This window comes from Myotis davidii, unplaced genomic scaffold, assembly GCF_000327345.1.
Source record: "Myotis davidii unplaced genomic scaffold, ASM32734v1 scaffold16, whole genome shotgun sequence".
Classification (NCBI taxonomy): domain Eukaryota; kingdom Metazoa; phylum Chordata; class Mammalia; order Chiroptera; family Vespertilionidae; genus Myotis; species Myotis davidii.
The window spans coordinates 1041045-1053984 of NW_006287821.1; the positions used below are offsets into that span (position 1 = coordinate 1041045).

The 12940-nt window shown below is 38.0% G+C and overlaps 1 protein-coding gene and 1 pseudogene across 1 annotated transcript in view; both read right to left on the bottom strand.

The window, feature by feature from the left end:
- MORC1 (MORC family CW-type zinc finger 1) overlaps positions 1 to 12940 on the bottom strand; it is a 136825-nt gene that overhangs the window by 69310 nt on the left and 54575 nt on the right. The window contains 1 exon segment of the mRNA XM_006759570.2: positions 12185 to 12339. Coding sequence (XP_006759633.1) covers positions 12185 to 12339 — 155 coding nt within the window.
- LOC107182442 lies at positions 3798 to 4830 on the bottom strand (annotated as a pseudogene).

Genomic DNA, 12940 nt, shown 5'->3' on the forward strand with positions numbered 1-12940 from the left:
AATGTTTCAAACTGCAGGCTCAGAGGCCGGCAAGGCAGGCGGGGAACGTTGGAGTCTTCCGTCACTGAAGCAAGCAAGCCTCATGTTAACTTCAAGCTGCCTGGCTGCTGGCCGCCATCTTGGCTGGCAGTTAATTTGCATATCTCGCTGCTTAGCCAATGGGAAGGGTAGTGGATGTACGCTAATTACCATGTTTCTCTTTTATTAGATAGGATATTTGCAATGAAATACACTCACATTTAAAAAAATTTTCTTAAGTACTCCCAGGAAGGATGGCACTGAATAAACTTAAAGGCAACCCTTAAGACTATTTTTACAGATATTCATGATCTTGTCTCACAGCCAGAGTTTATCTTTATTTTGTCTCTGCCTCCCTTTTCTACCAGTCTTTGTTGTTTATGCCCTACCCTCATGCCAGATTCTCTACTCCTTCCTTGCTTAGAAACAGCACTTGTCATGAAGGACCATCTAGCAATTGCACTGATAGGAATCTTCCCTACAAACATACACAACAATGGCCGTGTACATATTAAGAGCACTATTTAAACAAAAAAAAGGAGGAGAAAGGGAACAACCTGAAAGACTAGAATACAGAATGAGTAAATTCCATTTCCAACCAAGAAAACCTTTAAAACAGGGAGTTAAAGCTAAACGTATTACTTCATCAAGACATCAAAGACCGAGTTTTAATTTTATTTAAAAAATGTAAAACAGCCTACCTAGTATAGTCAATTATTGTGATTTATAAAAAGCATCTTAAATGATAAAAGACTAACATACAAACTTTGCATGCTCTCAGCACACAGCTCAGCTTCCAGTGCCTAAGAAGCCCTCAAAAACTACTGCTGCTAGTCTTGACAAAATACCTCATTAATGTGTTCTGTGGGGTAAAACGAAGGTGAAGTGCTGTCTTTCCCTGAAGCCATTAAACTGAACACAGTTAACACAACACAGCTACATTTGAAAACGCATATCAACTGTGAACCCTGACACAAACATTTAAGAGTGATAAAACTACTAGGATGTTAGAAACATAAATACACACTCCTCGAGGGTAGAGTGATACATGCTCTGTGATCACACCACTTATAGCGCTGACACACATCACATATTAGTTTACTTTGTGCCTATTTCCCCCTTTGGATAGGGAAATCCTTGAAGACAGTGGTGACGTTCAGGATCTTTGTTTTCAGTAGCTGACATACAGAGCTTAATATTTACTTACAGGATTAAATAATACTAAGGAATTGCAGGCTATCAAAGACACAAATAGAACATTCACTATACCAAACACCTACTGACCAGAACTGATGGAAGATATGCTATTCAAGGCAACAATCAGGGCAAAGAAAGCTTTTAAACTCAAAATCAGAAATGGGTTTTTCTAATTGCCAATGAAACCTTGGCTTTTTCTCTTCAGATGGAAGCTAGTCCAACATGCACAGCTTATGATGTTATTAAAACAAATTTCCATGGAGTGGACCCTGAACACTAGGAAGATGCTTCACCAAGCAGATAAGCCAGTTGTCCAGAGGAAAGGCAGTGGGAGAAAGCATATCATGTCAGTTTCTATTTTCATGTGTTACTCAGACTATAGAGAAAAAAAAATCCTCCTTGAGCAAATAAGTTCCTTCCATACAAGGGAACCCATTAGTCAATAATCAGATTTTTTTTTTTTTTTTTTTTTTTTTTGTTGTTTTTTTTTTTTTTTTTAGATCAGGAGAGTTGGATGATATAATCAAAGGGCTGAAAGAGGAAAACATGCCAACCCAGCATACTTAATCTGAAAAAGCTCTCCTTCAGAAATGGAGAAATAAAGAATGTCCCAAACAAACAAGAGTTCAGGGAGTTCATTACCATTTTTTCTGCCTTCCAAGAAATGTTAAAGAGAGTTATCCAAATTGAAATGAAAAGACAATAATTAGTAACCTGAAGACCTAAATATATGAAATTCACTGATAAAGGTAAATATATAGTCAAAATCAAAATATTCTAATAATCTAATGGTGGTGTATAAATCACTTAACTCTAATGTAAAAGGTAAAAGACACAAGTATTAAAATATGTATAGCTGTTACAAAATTCCAGGGCAGGAGGAATAGGGAAACTGAGTTAAAACAAGGACAAATATTGTGGGTAATCTGCAACCAGCTTGTAACTAACAAACCATTATCTTCCCCAGTCAAGGAGCCAAGGACACAGAATAAATGGTTAAAAAACCTCCGAAATGAGAGAATACAGAAGGGTGGGGGGGCGCAATTTTACTTCCAGAAAAGCCAGCAGTCTCAAGGCTTGGCAAAATCTAGTTGTCAGGTGCTTCTCATGATTTCTGGAAATGCCATAACGAAGTAAAAAAAAAGAGGACCTTGAGAATTAATTTGTATCAAAATATTTGGCAAAGGAATTTTGAGACCTATAGATAGTAGGGTATACAATGCCTCGGATCCCCTCTCAATCTGCTCATTGATTAGCTAGAGCAGGGGTGAACAAACTTTTTGACTCGAGGGCCACAGTGGGTTCTTAAACTGGACCGGAGGGCTGGAACAAAAGCATGGATGGAGTGTTTGTGTGAACTAATATAAATTCAAAGTAAACATCGTTACATAAAAGGGTACGGTCTTTTTTTTTAGTTTTATTCATTTCAAATAGGCCCGCGGGCCGTAGTTTGCCCACAGCTGAGCTAGAGCCTGTCTGTATTTCATGAGCCAGATGTTCAGGTTTGCTCGCTTTCTTTTTTTCAATAAAGGTTGCATGCTTTAATCAACTGGCTTTTCACAATGCAGTCAGGGTCTTGTATAAATTCATTTATATGAGAGGACAAGGATCGAGGTTGGGGGCAGCCCGCTCCCACTGACTCAGAGGGCTGGCCTGTACAGTAACATCTTTCATCCGGAAGTCCATTAAGAGCAAAAAAGTAGAATTTCAAAATGTGATTTTTAAAAATATATCTTAAATATTTACACCCACTATGAAGAGAGTTATGTAGATAACCCAAAATTTAATAATTCCCAAACTATATTATTTCAACATCCTCAAGGTATTCTGATTTAAAAATCTGTAAAAAAAATGCTACAAACACACAAGTAATATTTAAAATTATAAAAGAATACATATCTCGAGACTTTTGTTTGGATAAACAAGCTTGTTAAATTAATGGAATCATCGGGGATTAATGCACACAGACTTAAAGTCCTAATTCTTAGAATAAGTATCTGAGAAAACTGTGAAAATTTAATTTACTGCTAGTTATATATGGAATATTTAATTCAGAAGACTTCTGTTTAATTTCATCTGATTAATTTTTTAGAAACCTCTTAAAAACCAGGAAAAAAATAATATAAAATGCTGCAATAACTTACTGAAAATTTGTCAAAACCCAGTAACTAAAAGAGAAGTCTACACAGATTTTGCCTCTGAAAAATAGGAGAAATGTAACACCTTCTGAGATGTCAGTTTCATATCTGTTCATAGAATGTACAATGACATCCAAGAAAGCAATTACCCAAAGGGAGAAGTAACAAAATTCAGTAATAAACTGCTAAAGCAAAGCTCTTGTGGTTTAAATAAAAATAAGAAATCCCAAATAGTTTATGAAATCAAAGCACCAGGAAAATGATAAGCTAGAAAAGGTATTTACATCGGGTTCCTGCCTTCAGGTAGTTCTGCCTCTAAACACATTATTATCTTCTATTTTTAAAGATCTCCTGAGACAGAAATTGCATACCATTCTCAAGGGACTAAAAATCATCTCTGCCTGTGTTGAATATTGTCCTGTCATTACCCCGTCTCTCTTTTTCTTTTTTTTTAAACCAAGCTCTGGTCAGTTTTATTAAAGAAAAATGTTGCATGATTTACTTTTCACTAGTCTGTTCTGGCATGCTTCTAATGATACCAGAATCACCTGGGCCAATGACAGGTAGTGAGCACACTCTGTAGTATTTTCCAATTCAATATCATTGCCACTGTAGAGATGGACACCAGGCTTGGCCAACATGGCATAGTGCTCTATTTCAAATTTCCTCAAGGCTGGGCAGTTGCTGGCAAGGATGACCAGTTTTTCTTTGCCTTGTCTGATCATCTTCAGAATCTGCTTGTACAACCAGCATGTACTGTCCAGTTTTCATAACAAGTTGGAGCCTAGAGTTGATCAACTCAGAGCCTTTTTCACTTTCTTTGTGGCCACCATCTTCCTGCCTTAGGTGCAGGATGGCGTCCAAACAGGAGCAGCTGCCAAGATGGCTGGGGGTCGAGAAAGGAAGGACTGCTCTCTAATTTTTAGATAAACCAGTCGTTCCACCCTTCCTAAGCTGATCCATGGTGTGATCATTTGTCATCTATTTTCTCCATAGAATATAGGAATGGCAAACTGGTTCCCAGTGAAATGCCAATGCTGATCAGTTGGTTGTGATGCCTGTGCACACTCTTGATGGGATCAAAAGGCCAATCGCTGTCATACTGGCTCAGAGTCTGTTGTGCATGTGAGATGAGAGAGGCCCCAGACAATCACTTCCCAAAGGGCTCTGTTTGAATTGAAGGAAAGCAAGGCAAGATGTCTTCGGTGGAGAAGCTGCTTATGGCCCCATGCCCTCTCTTGGCTCTAGCTTGTGGCAGAGTGGAGTGGGCCAGTCTCACTTAGGGGTACAGTCAATGGCAGAAGCAGGTGGCAGCTGTAGTCAGAATGCGTTCACTTCTCCACTCTACTGTGAGCACAGTTGGCTACACAGCAAAACCCCAGGAATCTGCTGAGTTGCTCCAACTTGCTCTAGGCAGCAACTTCATTACTTCACCTGGCAGTGAAGCATCATTTTCTCTTGTTCCATACCAGTCGTTTCCCATGTGGACCTCCTTAAGCTGCAAAATAATTTCAGAACTACCATCCCTGACCTGAGAAAATCCATGATGAAAAAAAATAAGCTGTAAATTTAATAACATTTTATGAGATTTTACATTTTACTACCCACAACTATATCTGTACATGTTTGAAAAATGGTAGCATATTTATGTATAAGACATAATGCCATTTTAGACAAGAACTGGTAGCCTGGATTCAAGAGCTTCTAGCCATACTCTAGGTCCCCTAGGGCTTCCTGACTCCCAGTTCAGAACCACATTCTTCTGTGCACTGAAGACTAGAAGGGAGAGGGACAGATGCCTCATGATAACAAATCTTCAAAAACAAAACTAAGGAGCTCTAGCTGGTGTGGCTCAGTTAGTTGGGCATCGTTCTATGCACCAAAAGGTTGCCGATTCAAGACTGTCAAACTACAGTGGGTAGTCCGGGGAGGGTTGGCGGGGCGGCGGGGTGGTGGTGGTGGTGGTGGTGGTGGTGGTAGGAGGAGGAGGGGAGGCGATATTTTCCCATATTTTTTTCACTGCAGTTTCCATTGTATAATTTCACTCCTAATCTATTCATCTCATTGAAGATGTGAAATTAAAATAAAAAGGTTGCCAGTTCAATTCCTTGTCAGGGCACATACCCAGGTTGCAGGGCTCGATCCCCAATAGAGGGTGTGCAGGAGTTGGCTGGTTAGTATTTCCCTCTCACATCGATGTTTCTTTCTCCCTTCTTCTCTCTCTAAAAATCAATAAAAATATTTGGCCCTAGCCAGTTTGGCTCAGTGGATAGAGCATTAGCCTTAGACTGAAGGGTCCTGGGTTGGATTCCAGTCAAGGGCATGTACCGAGGTTCTGGGCATGTACCTCAGTTGCAGGCCTGATCCCTGGCCCGGGTCCCTCTCTCACATAGATGTTTCTCTCACTCTGTCTTGCCCTCTCCCTTCTACTCTCTGTAAAAATCAATGAAAAAATAGCCTTAGGTGAGGATTAACAAAAATTAAAAATCAATAAAAATATTTAATAATTTTTTTTATTAGAGGCTTCTTCTGAGTCTCCCCTCAGCAAGAAATAAATTTTACCTTCTCATTTTAGGTTGTAATTTTATTTAGTCATTGTCATTGTTGTCCTTTGGATACACTCCAGTTTTTCTAATTCTGTCTACAATGTGGAAATCAAAATTAGATAATCTAATCTAAAGCATCTTCATAGACTGTTCTGTGTTATTGTGGGCTATTGCCTCATCAACCACCTATGTCTGCCCAGTTCCTGGATTAGCACAGTTTATCTCTCTATTAGGACTCTCCTAAATTTACTCAGACAATACATTTACATATACATAGCCCACTGACTGACTCAGTGTTCTTTTTCTTTTTAATTAAATCGTTATTGTTCAAATTATTACAGTTGTTCCTCTTTCCCCCTCATAGCTCCCCTCCACCCGTTTCCCACCCTTCGCCCTCACCCCCTGCCCACTGTCCTCATCCATAGGTGCACGATTTTTGTTCAGTCTCTTCCTGCATCCCCCAGACTGACTCAATGTTCTTAAGAGTCAAAGATTTTGTTGCTGTTGTTAATATAATGTATATTTAATTTTGATTGCACTGTTTCAAATTCAATCATTAAATACAACTTATCTTTTTTACTTAAGGTAGACATAAACAGAATAACAAGAGATTTTTGAGGTCTTGCTTCTCATATGACAGGGAAAAATCAAACTGAGAATAAAAGTGTATTTAATTCAAGACAAAAGAAGGGCACTAGGATTTCTAGTATCTTATTTGCAATATAAATGAGTGAGATCCTCTGAGGTATTTTAGCAAGAAACTTCACTGTAGATATAAAAATGTCATTATCATGATAATAATACAAGTGCAGTCAGGAAGAAAAGGAAGCTTACGTGCTGTCAATAGTGCTAATTTCAATTACCAGGTGAAAGCACTGTAAATGGGTAAAATCTTAGACCGTGATTTTTTAAAAGAGAAGTCACTTCAGTGAACTCCTGAACCACCCTGCTGTTTGCAGGGAGCTGGCATAAGTATCAGTTTTAAACACAATACATAGTTATGCCATATAAATCAGTTAGGCAAAATCATTTTTAATATTTTGTTTTTATCTCTAATTCCTCTCACAGCAAGCTTTAATCCAATGCAAATTGTTGAGCATGTAGAGTTTTACTGTTGCTTTTATCAAATAGTAAAATCACCAGTGGATGTGGATAACCAAATGGGAGATGAAAGGAAGTTTGTCTTTATAGAAATATTAGAGTTAACAAATTATGAAATAAGATAGAAACAGAATATAAGATTACGAAACTCAAAGGATCTGAGCATTCATCATTAACTGTTTATATAATTATGAGATGATCAAACAATATATGTCTTCCTATGGAAAAACATGCTACTACCTTGTAGAAGCATCTTGACAAAAAACAAACAAACAACAACAACAACAACAAAGCCCTGGTCAGTGTCTCAATGGTTAGAGCATCAGCCTGAACACCAAAGAGCCCCTGTGGGGGCATGCGGAAGGCAACCTCTCAATGGGTCTCTCTCACATCAATGTTTCTCTCTCCCTCACTCTCTCTCCCCGCCCCCTCCCTTCTTTCTACTGTCTCTAAAAATCAATGGGAAAAATATCCTTGGGTGAGAATTAACAACAACAACAACAACAACACACACACACACACACACACACACACACATCTGAATTTGGTCAAGCTGATGTATTCTACAAATGTACAAAAAATAAATAGAATGGAAGAATCTGTTAAACTACAGCCCATAATGCAGTGAGCAAAATTTAAACTGTAAAAACTACAAGATAACCAACCCAGTTTTTCCTACAAATTGCAAGGAAAAACAAAAAAGAGAAAGGGAAATATGGGGATGGGTAAGACCGCTATAAATTATGACAACAAATAATGAGAAATGTAAACAATAAACTGGCTATTTTATGACATTAAGGAAGTATTAACTTTTAGGTATAATATTTATACCATGGTTATGTTTTCAAAGTGTTCTTTCTTCTACGAATACATGCTAAAATTCATATAGGTATAGTTATATAGTGTCTGGAATTTCCTTAATAATCCAGTTGTGGAGAAATAGGTTGGGAATATGGATGAAAAAAAAGTGCCCAGGGCTTGATAATTGTTGCAGTTGGAAAATGATTTTATAGATTTCATTATAATGTTCTCTTTAATTCTGTCTAATCTTGCAATTTCCCACATATGTGAGTTTGCTAGGGCTGCATAACAAAATACCATAAACTGAGTGGCTTAAACAACAGAAATTTAATTCTTCACAGTCCTGAAGATTGGAAGTCTAAGATCAAGGTGTCTGCAGGTTTGCTTTCTTGTGAGGCCTCTCTCGTTGGCTTGTAGGTGGCCACCTTTTTGCTCACATGGTCTCTTCTCTGTGTACACCACTGCTGGTGTCTCTTTTTGTATCCAAATTTCCTCTTCTTATAAGAACACCAGTCAAGTTGCACTGGGCCCACTCTAATGCTCTCATGTAAACTTGATTACCTCTTTAAAGATTCTATCTCCAATTTATATGAATTTAAAACATGTAAATTCAGGGAAGACACAGTTTAGCCCTTAACACCATAATGAAAAATTTAAAAATAAAAAATATAATACTAAATATACAATATTTTAAAAATTAAAATACATAATAAAGAAATATGAATTGTTTTTTGGCCTATATCTTCATGTAAACTTGTCTCATAGTCTCTCTCACCTTTTAATATTTTACATAGGCCTTATATCCTTAGCAGAAAGGTATTTTTGTAGTGGCTTTATAAGATCTCAGACACTAAAGTACAATCATAAGATAAACTAAATTTTGTTGTGAGCAGCTAGCTATATCTAGCTACTAGAGTTTATGAACTGAATGTATGCCCCCCCCAAATTTATGTTAAAACCTAGTTTTCAGTGTGATGGTATTTGAAAGTGGGGCCTTTGGGAGGTAATAAAGTGTGGGAGGTCCAGGTTCTCAGAAGTGGGCGTGCTCTACAAGGGGCCACACAAACTATATTATGTTTGTCACCAGGGAAGTGTGGACTGCAGGTGCTTAGAGAGAATAGAAGGATACAACAAGGTATCAGCCATCTGTAAACCAAAGGAGAGTCTCACTAGGACCCACCCGTGCCTGCACCCTGATCTTGAACTTACAGCCTCCAGAACTATAAAAAATAAATTCATGTTGTTCATAAACCACTAGTATTTTATTATAGCAACCCAAGCTAAAACATAAAGTGTTATCTATTTTTAAAGAAACTATTCATCTAGCTAATATTATAGTTCACGTGTATAAAATTATACACAAACTGAGAAATTGATGAGTTAGGTGACAGCATAATTAGGAATATTATTTTGACCTATTTTGGAAAAGTTTAGTAATGAAATTCTATGTAATTGCTTCTGTTCAAACTCAAATCTCAGTTGATGATTCTATCTTTCCCTTCTTCTCTCCATACTCCAAAAAGCTGACAATTAATATTTCTATTTTACTATAAGGATACATAAAACTTCAGAAAACATAGAATCAGACAGTGAGGTGAGGTCGACTCAGAGACGAAGGAAATATTTGAGACCTTTAGCATCAGCTTGCCAAAAGGAAATGCAGATCAGATAAATGACACAAAGTCATTACCGCTCCATTGCCCTTTCTGTCCATTCCATTTTTTGCACACGCCCAATTTTCCATAGAAACAGATCAGATTTACAGCAAATACAAAGATTGCATCTTTTATTTATAAGGCAAAAACCCTATCCAACCTATTTTTCATTAAAATTGCGTGTCCTATAATACTGGCCTTCAGAGTATTAGGCAAACATTACATAACACTTTGGTTATTCCTATGGGAACCATTAGGCAAAGACCTTGAAGGTCAATCTCTTCAGCACAGTTCTGAGACTACCTATTCTGACCTTGACTGCTTGACTCAGTGATAATGAGCTTTTGGGATGAAGTTGTGAGAATGTGAACAAATGCACATGCTCTCTGTCCTTTCTCCACTCTGCCTCCCTTCCAGAGGAACGTCTTTTGTGAAAACACCCTGGAGCCGAAATCAATCCATAGACAATTATGAGATTAGGAAAATAATATGCTATTACCAAGTAATAATTAAAATACAAATATAACATTTATTTTGGATCTTATTACATCCATCAAGAAGGTTTTGAAAAAAATCAGGTAGACAAGGTAGAGATAGGGAGTTACTTAAAGAGTAGACAAAAGGGGAGAAGACTGGCAAGTGATAGCCTGGAGTAGAGAGTACAATTTTCAGGAGGGCACACATACACCAGGCAAAGGGGCTTCAAGAAAGCTCCTTCCCCCACAGGGCTGACATGACTGTCCTCAGTAAATGTGACCTGGATGGAGATAATCCCTGTCACCTTTAAATGTCAATGTCTAACTCTTTCTGAAGAATTAGTCCCTTATTTTAAGGATGAGGAAAACAAGGGAGAGGCTTCAGAGAAAATATACACAATTTTCAAATGCTTAACGTTTTCCTTCTGTACTATGTCATGCTGGCACTTAAAGACCAGAAAGTAGGTGCTTGATTTTTACTGCACTCTGTATATTCTTGTTTATTTATTTTAAATTTTATTTATTGGGGTGACATTGGTTCACAAAACCATACAGGTTTCAAGTGTACAACTCAATAAAACATTATCTGCACAGGCAGTCTCTTCCCTTCCCCATTCCTCCCACCTTTGTCCAACTCCACCTATCCCACCCTCTTTTCCTCTGGCTGTCACCACACTGTCATCTGTGTGTTTGTGTGTGTGTGTGTGTGAGTGTGTGTGTGTGTGTGTGTGTGTGTATACATGTTTTTTGGCTAATCCCTTCACCTTATGCATTCTATAGTTTTCAGCAAACCCTGTCAAATAATGTGGTCATTCCTAGGTTTAGTATAACTTCAAGCACGTCTGAGAAAAAAATACATGTGAAAGAAGTATGCCTATGCTAAACAACAATTACATGGCGTACTTTTCAGAGCAGTGCTTCTCTAGCTTTAATGTGCATACAGGTCACCTGAGATCTTGCTAACATGCAGATTCTAACCTAGTAGGTCCAGGGCAGGCCTATGATTCTGCATTTCTATTAAGTTCTCAGGTGATGCTGGTGATGCTGGTCCACAGACCACACTCTGTGCAGGTTTTAGACCAACACATGCAAATCTGGCTTTGGCAGGAAATTTGTGCCCTCAAGTTCATTCTCATTTTTATTCCCCACCTCCCCGACACCCTAAGTTCCTGCATTACTTCTTGTTTCACTGGTATGAGAAACTTTTAGGACCAAGCAGAGTGGGTACAAAAGAAAATAAAATATTCTAAAATAACAACTTCAAGTGGAGCAATAAGATTTTAAATTGTCTCAAAGGCAGAGACATAATTTTTGATATGCATGAATTATACATACTTCATGCAAATCATTGAACAAATACACAGTAGCCTTCTGTTTGTTTCCATAAATGAAGCCCTGTCTGCATAACTTACAGGAAGTTGATTTAATTAATGCACAGCACACCACCTCATTGTTCAAGTATCTCTAGAGTGAGGCGATCTGAATAATTCAAATTTTCCAGATAACTGAAGTTTATCTTTTTAAATATCGAAATATATTTATTTTAGTGATTTTTTAACCAACATTTTTCTGAAACTAATGTATTCAAGACTTGTTAGATACACAAAACAAAGTTTAACATATCTACAATTATCCAGGGCCCACAATGATTATTCCGTGGCACCATGTAACAATGCTATAGGAACCACGCAGCTCTAGGTGGGCTGCGTGCTCTTACACATTAAAGTCTGAGACACACTTTGGGCGTCTCTCAGCCTATTTGGAGCAAACTTCTGACTCCTTCCTCCATAGTCAGCTGCCACTTCATACTGCTCTCTGATTGCCCTCCAATTACAATTTTAATCTGCTTGTTATTTTTCGCATAATACTATGGGAGAGATTCTGAGACTGGCTCCCTTCTCATTTCCCTCATGTTTTCAATGCAGCTCTCCTTCAGGGTTAGTGCAGCCGTGGGCAAACTACGGCCTGCAGGCCGGATCCGGCCCGTTTGAAATGAATAAAACTATTGAAAAAAAGACCGTACCCTTTTATGTAATGATGTTTACTTTGAATTTATATTAGTTCACACAAACACTCCATCCATGCTTTTGTTCCGGCCCTCGGTCCAGTTTAAGAACCCACTGTGGCCCTCGAGTCAAAAAGTTTGCCCACCCCTGGGTTAGTGGTTACCTGAATGAGTATAATCATTTCAGCTTAAAGAGATCACGCAAGTTAATCCCCTTGAAGCAGTTCTTACTATGACTGATACTCACTGATCCCAGTGTCCTTACAGTACTGGACCAAGAACTGTCCCAGGACTCTTAGCAGATGATTATATTCTTGGACATTGAGAAATTCCTGCTTATTATGAGATGGTTCCATGACCTCCAAAGGTATATTGACAATTCCAATCACGCCTGCACCAAGCCTAGGGGAATACAGACATACAGAAATTTTGAGAGAACATTTTAGGAAAAATTTAGCTAAGGGGGAAAAAAGCAAATATACCAAGTATTTTTAAATTGTTTTTTTTTCTCAAAAATAAATGGCTCACTTGGTCTGAACCATGCCAAGGTTTAATAAGTTATTTTACAACTGTATTTGGTTACATATATCTATGGTGATCCCAGGTATATTTGGTCTCATAATACAAATGGCTTTAGTACATCATTACTGAACTAATACGCCTCTTTTGCCAAACCTATCACCTTACATGGGGAGTCGGGGGGGGGGGGTTTCTTAGCATTAAACACCACTTAGAATGCTTGGCTGCTCTTAATGAAATTGGCCATAAGTCACTTTCTTCATCCTCTTTTCATCTGTCAAGTTGGATTTCTCCTCATTGCAAAGGTCCAAAGGGCGCTCAATGAATTCTACTAAGAGAACATAATAGCTGGACTATTCCTGAGAGTAACAGGCATCTGCCTGGTAGTCTTACTGGTATGGATAAACTCAGTTTTCCCCCCACACTTTTAGCAGCTCATGCTATATGTAACTAGGATATCCTACTTAGTGACGTAACCTGTTCT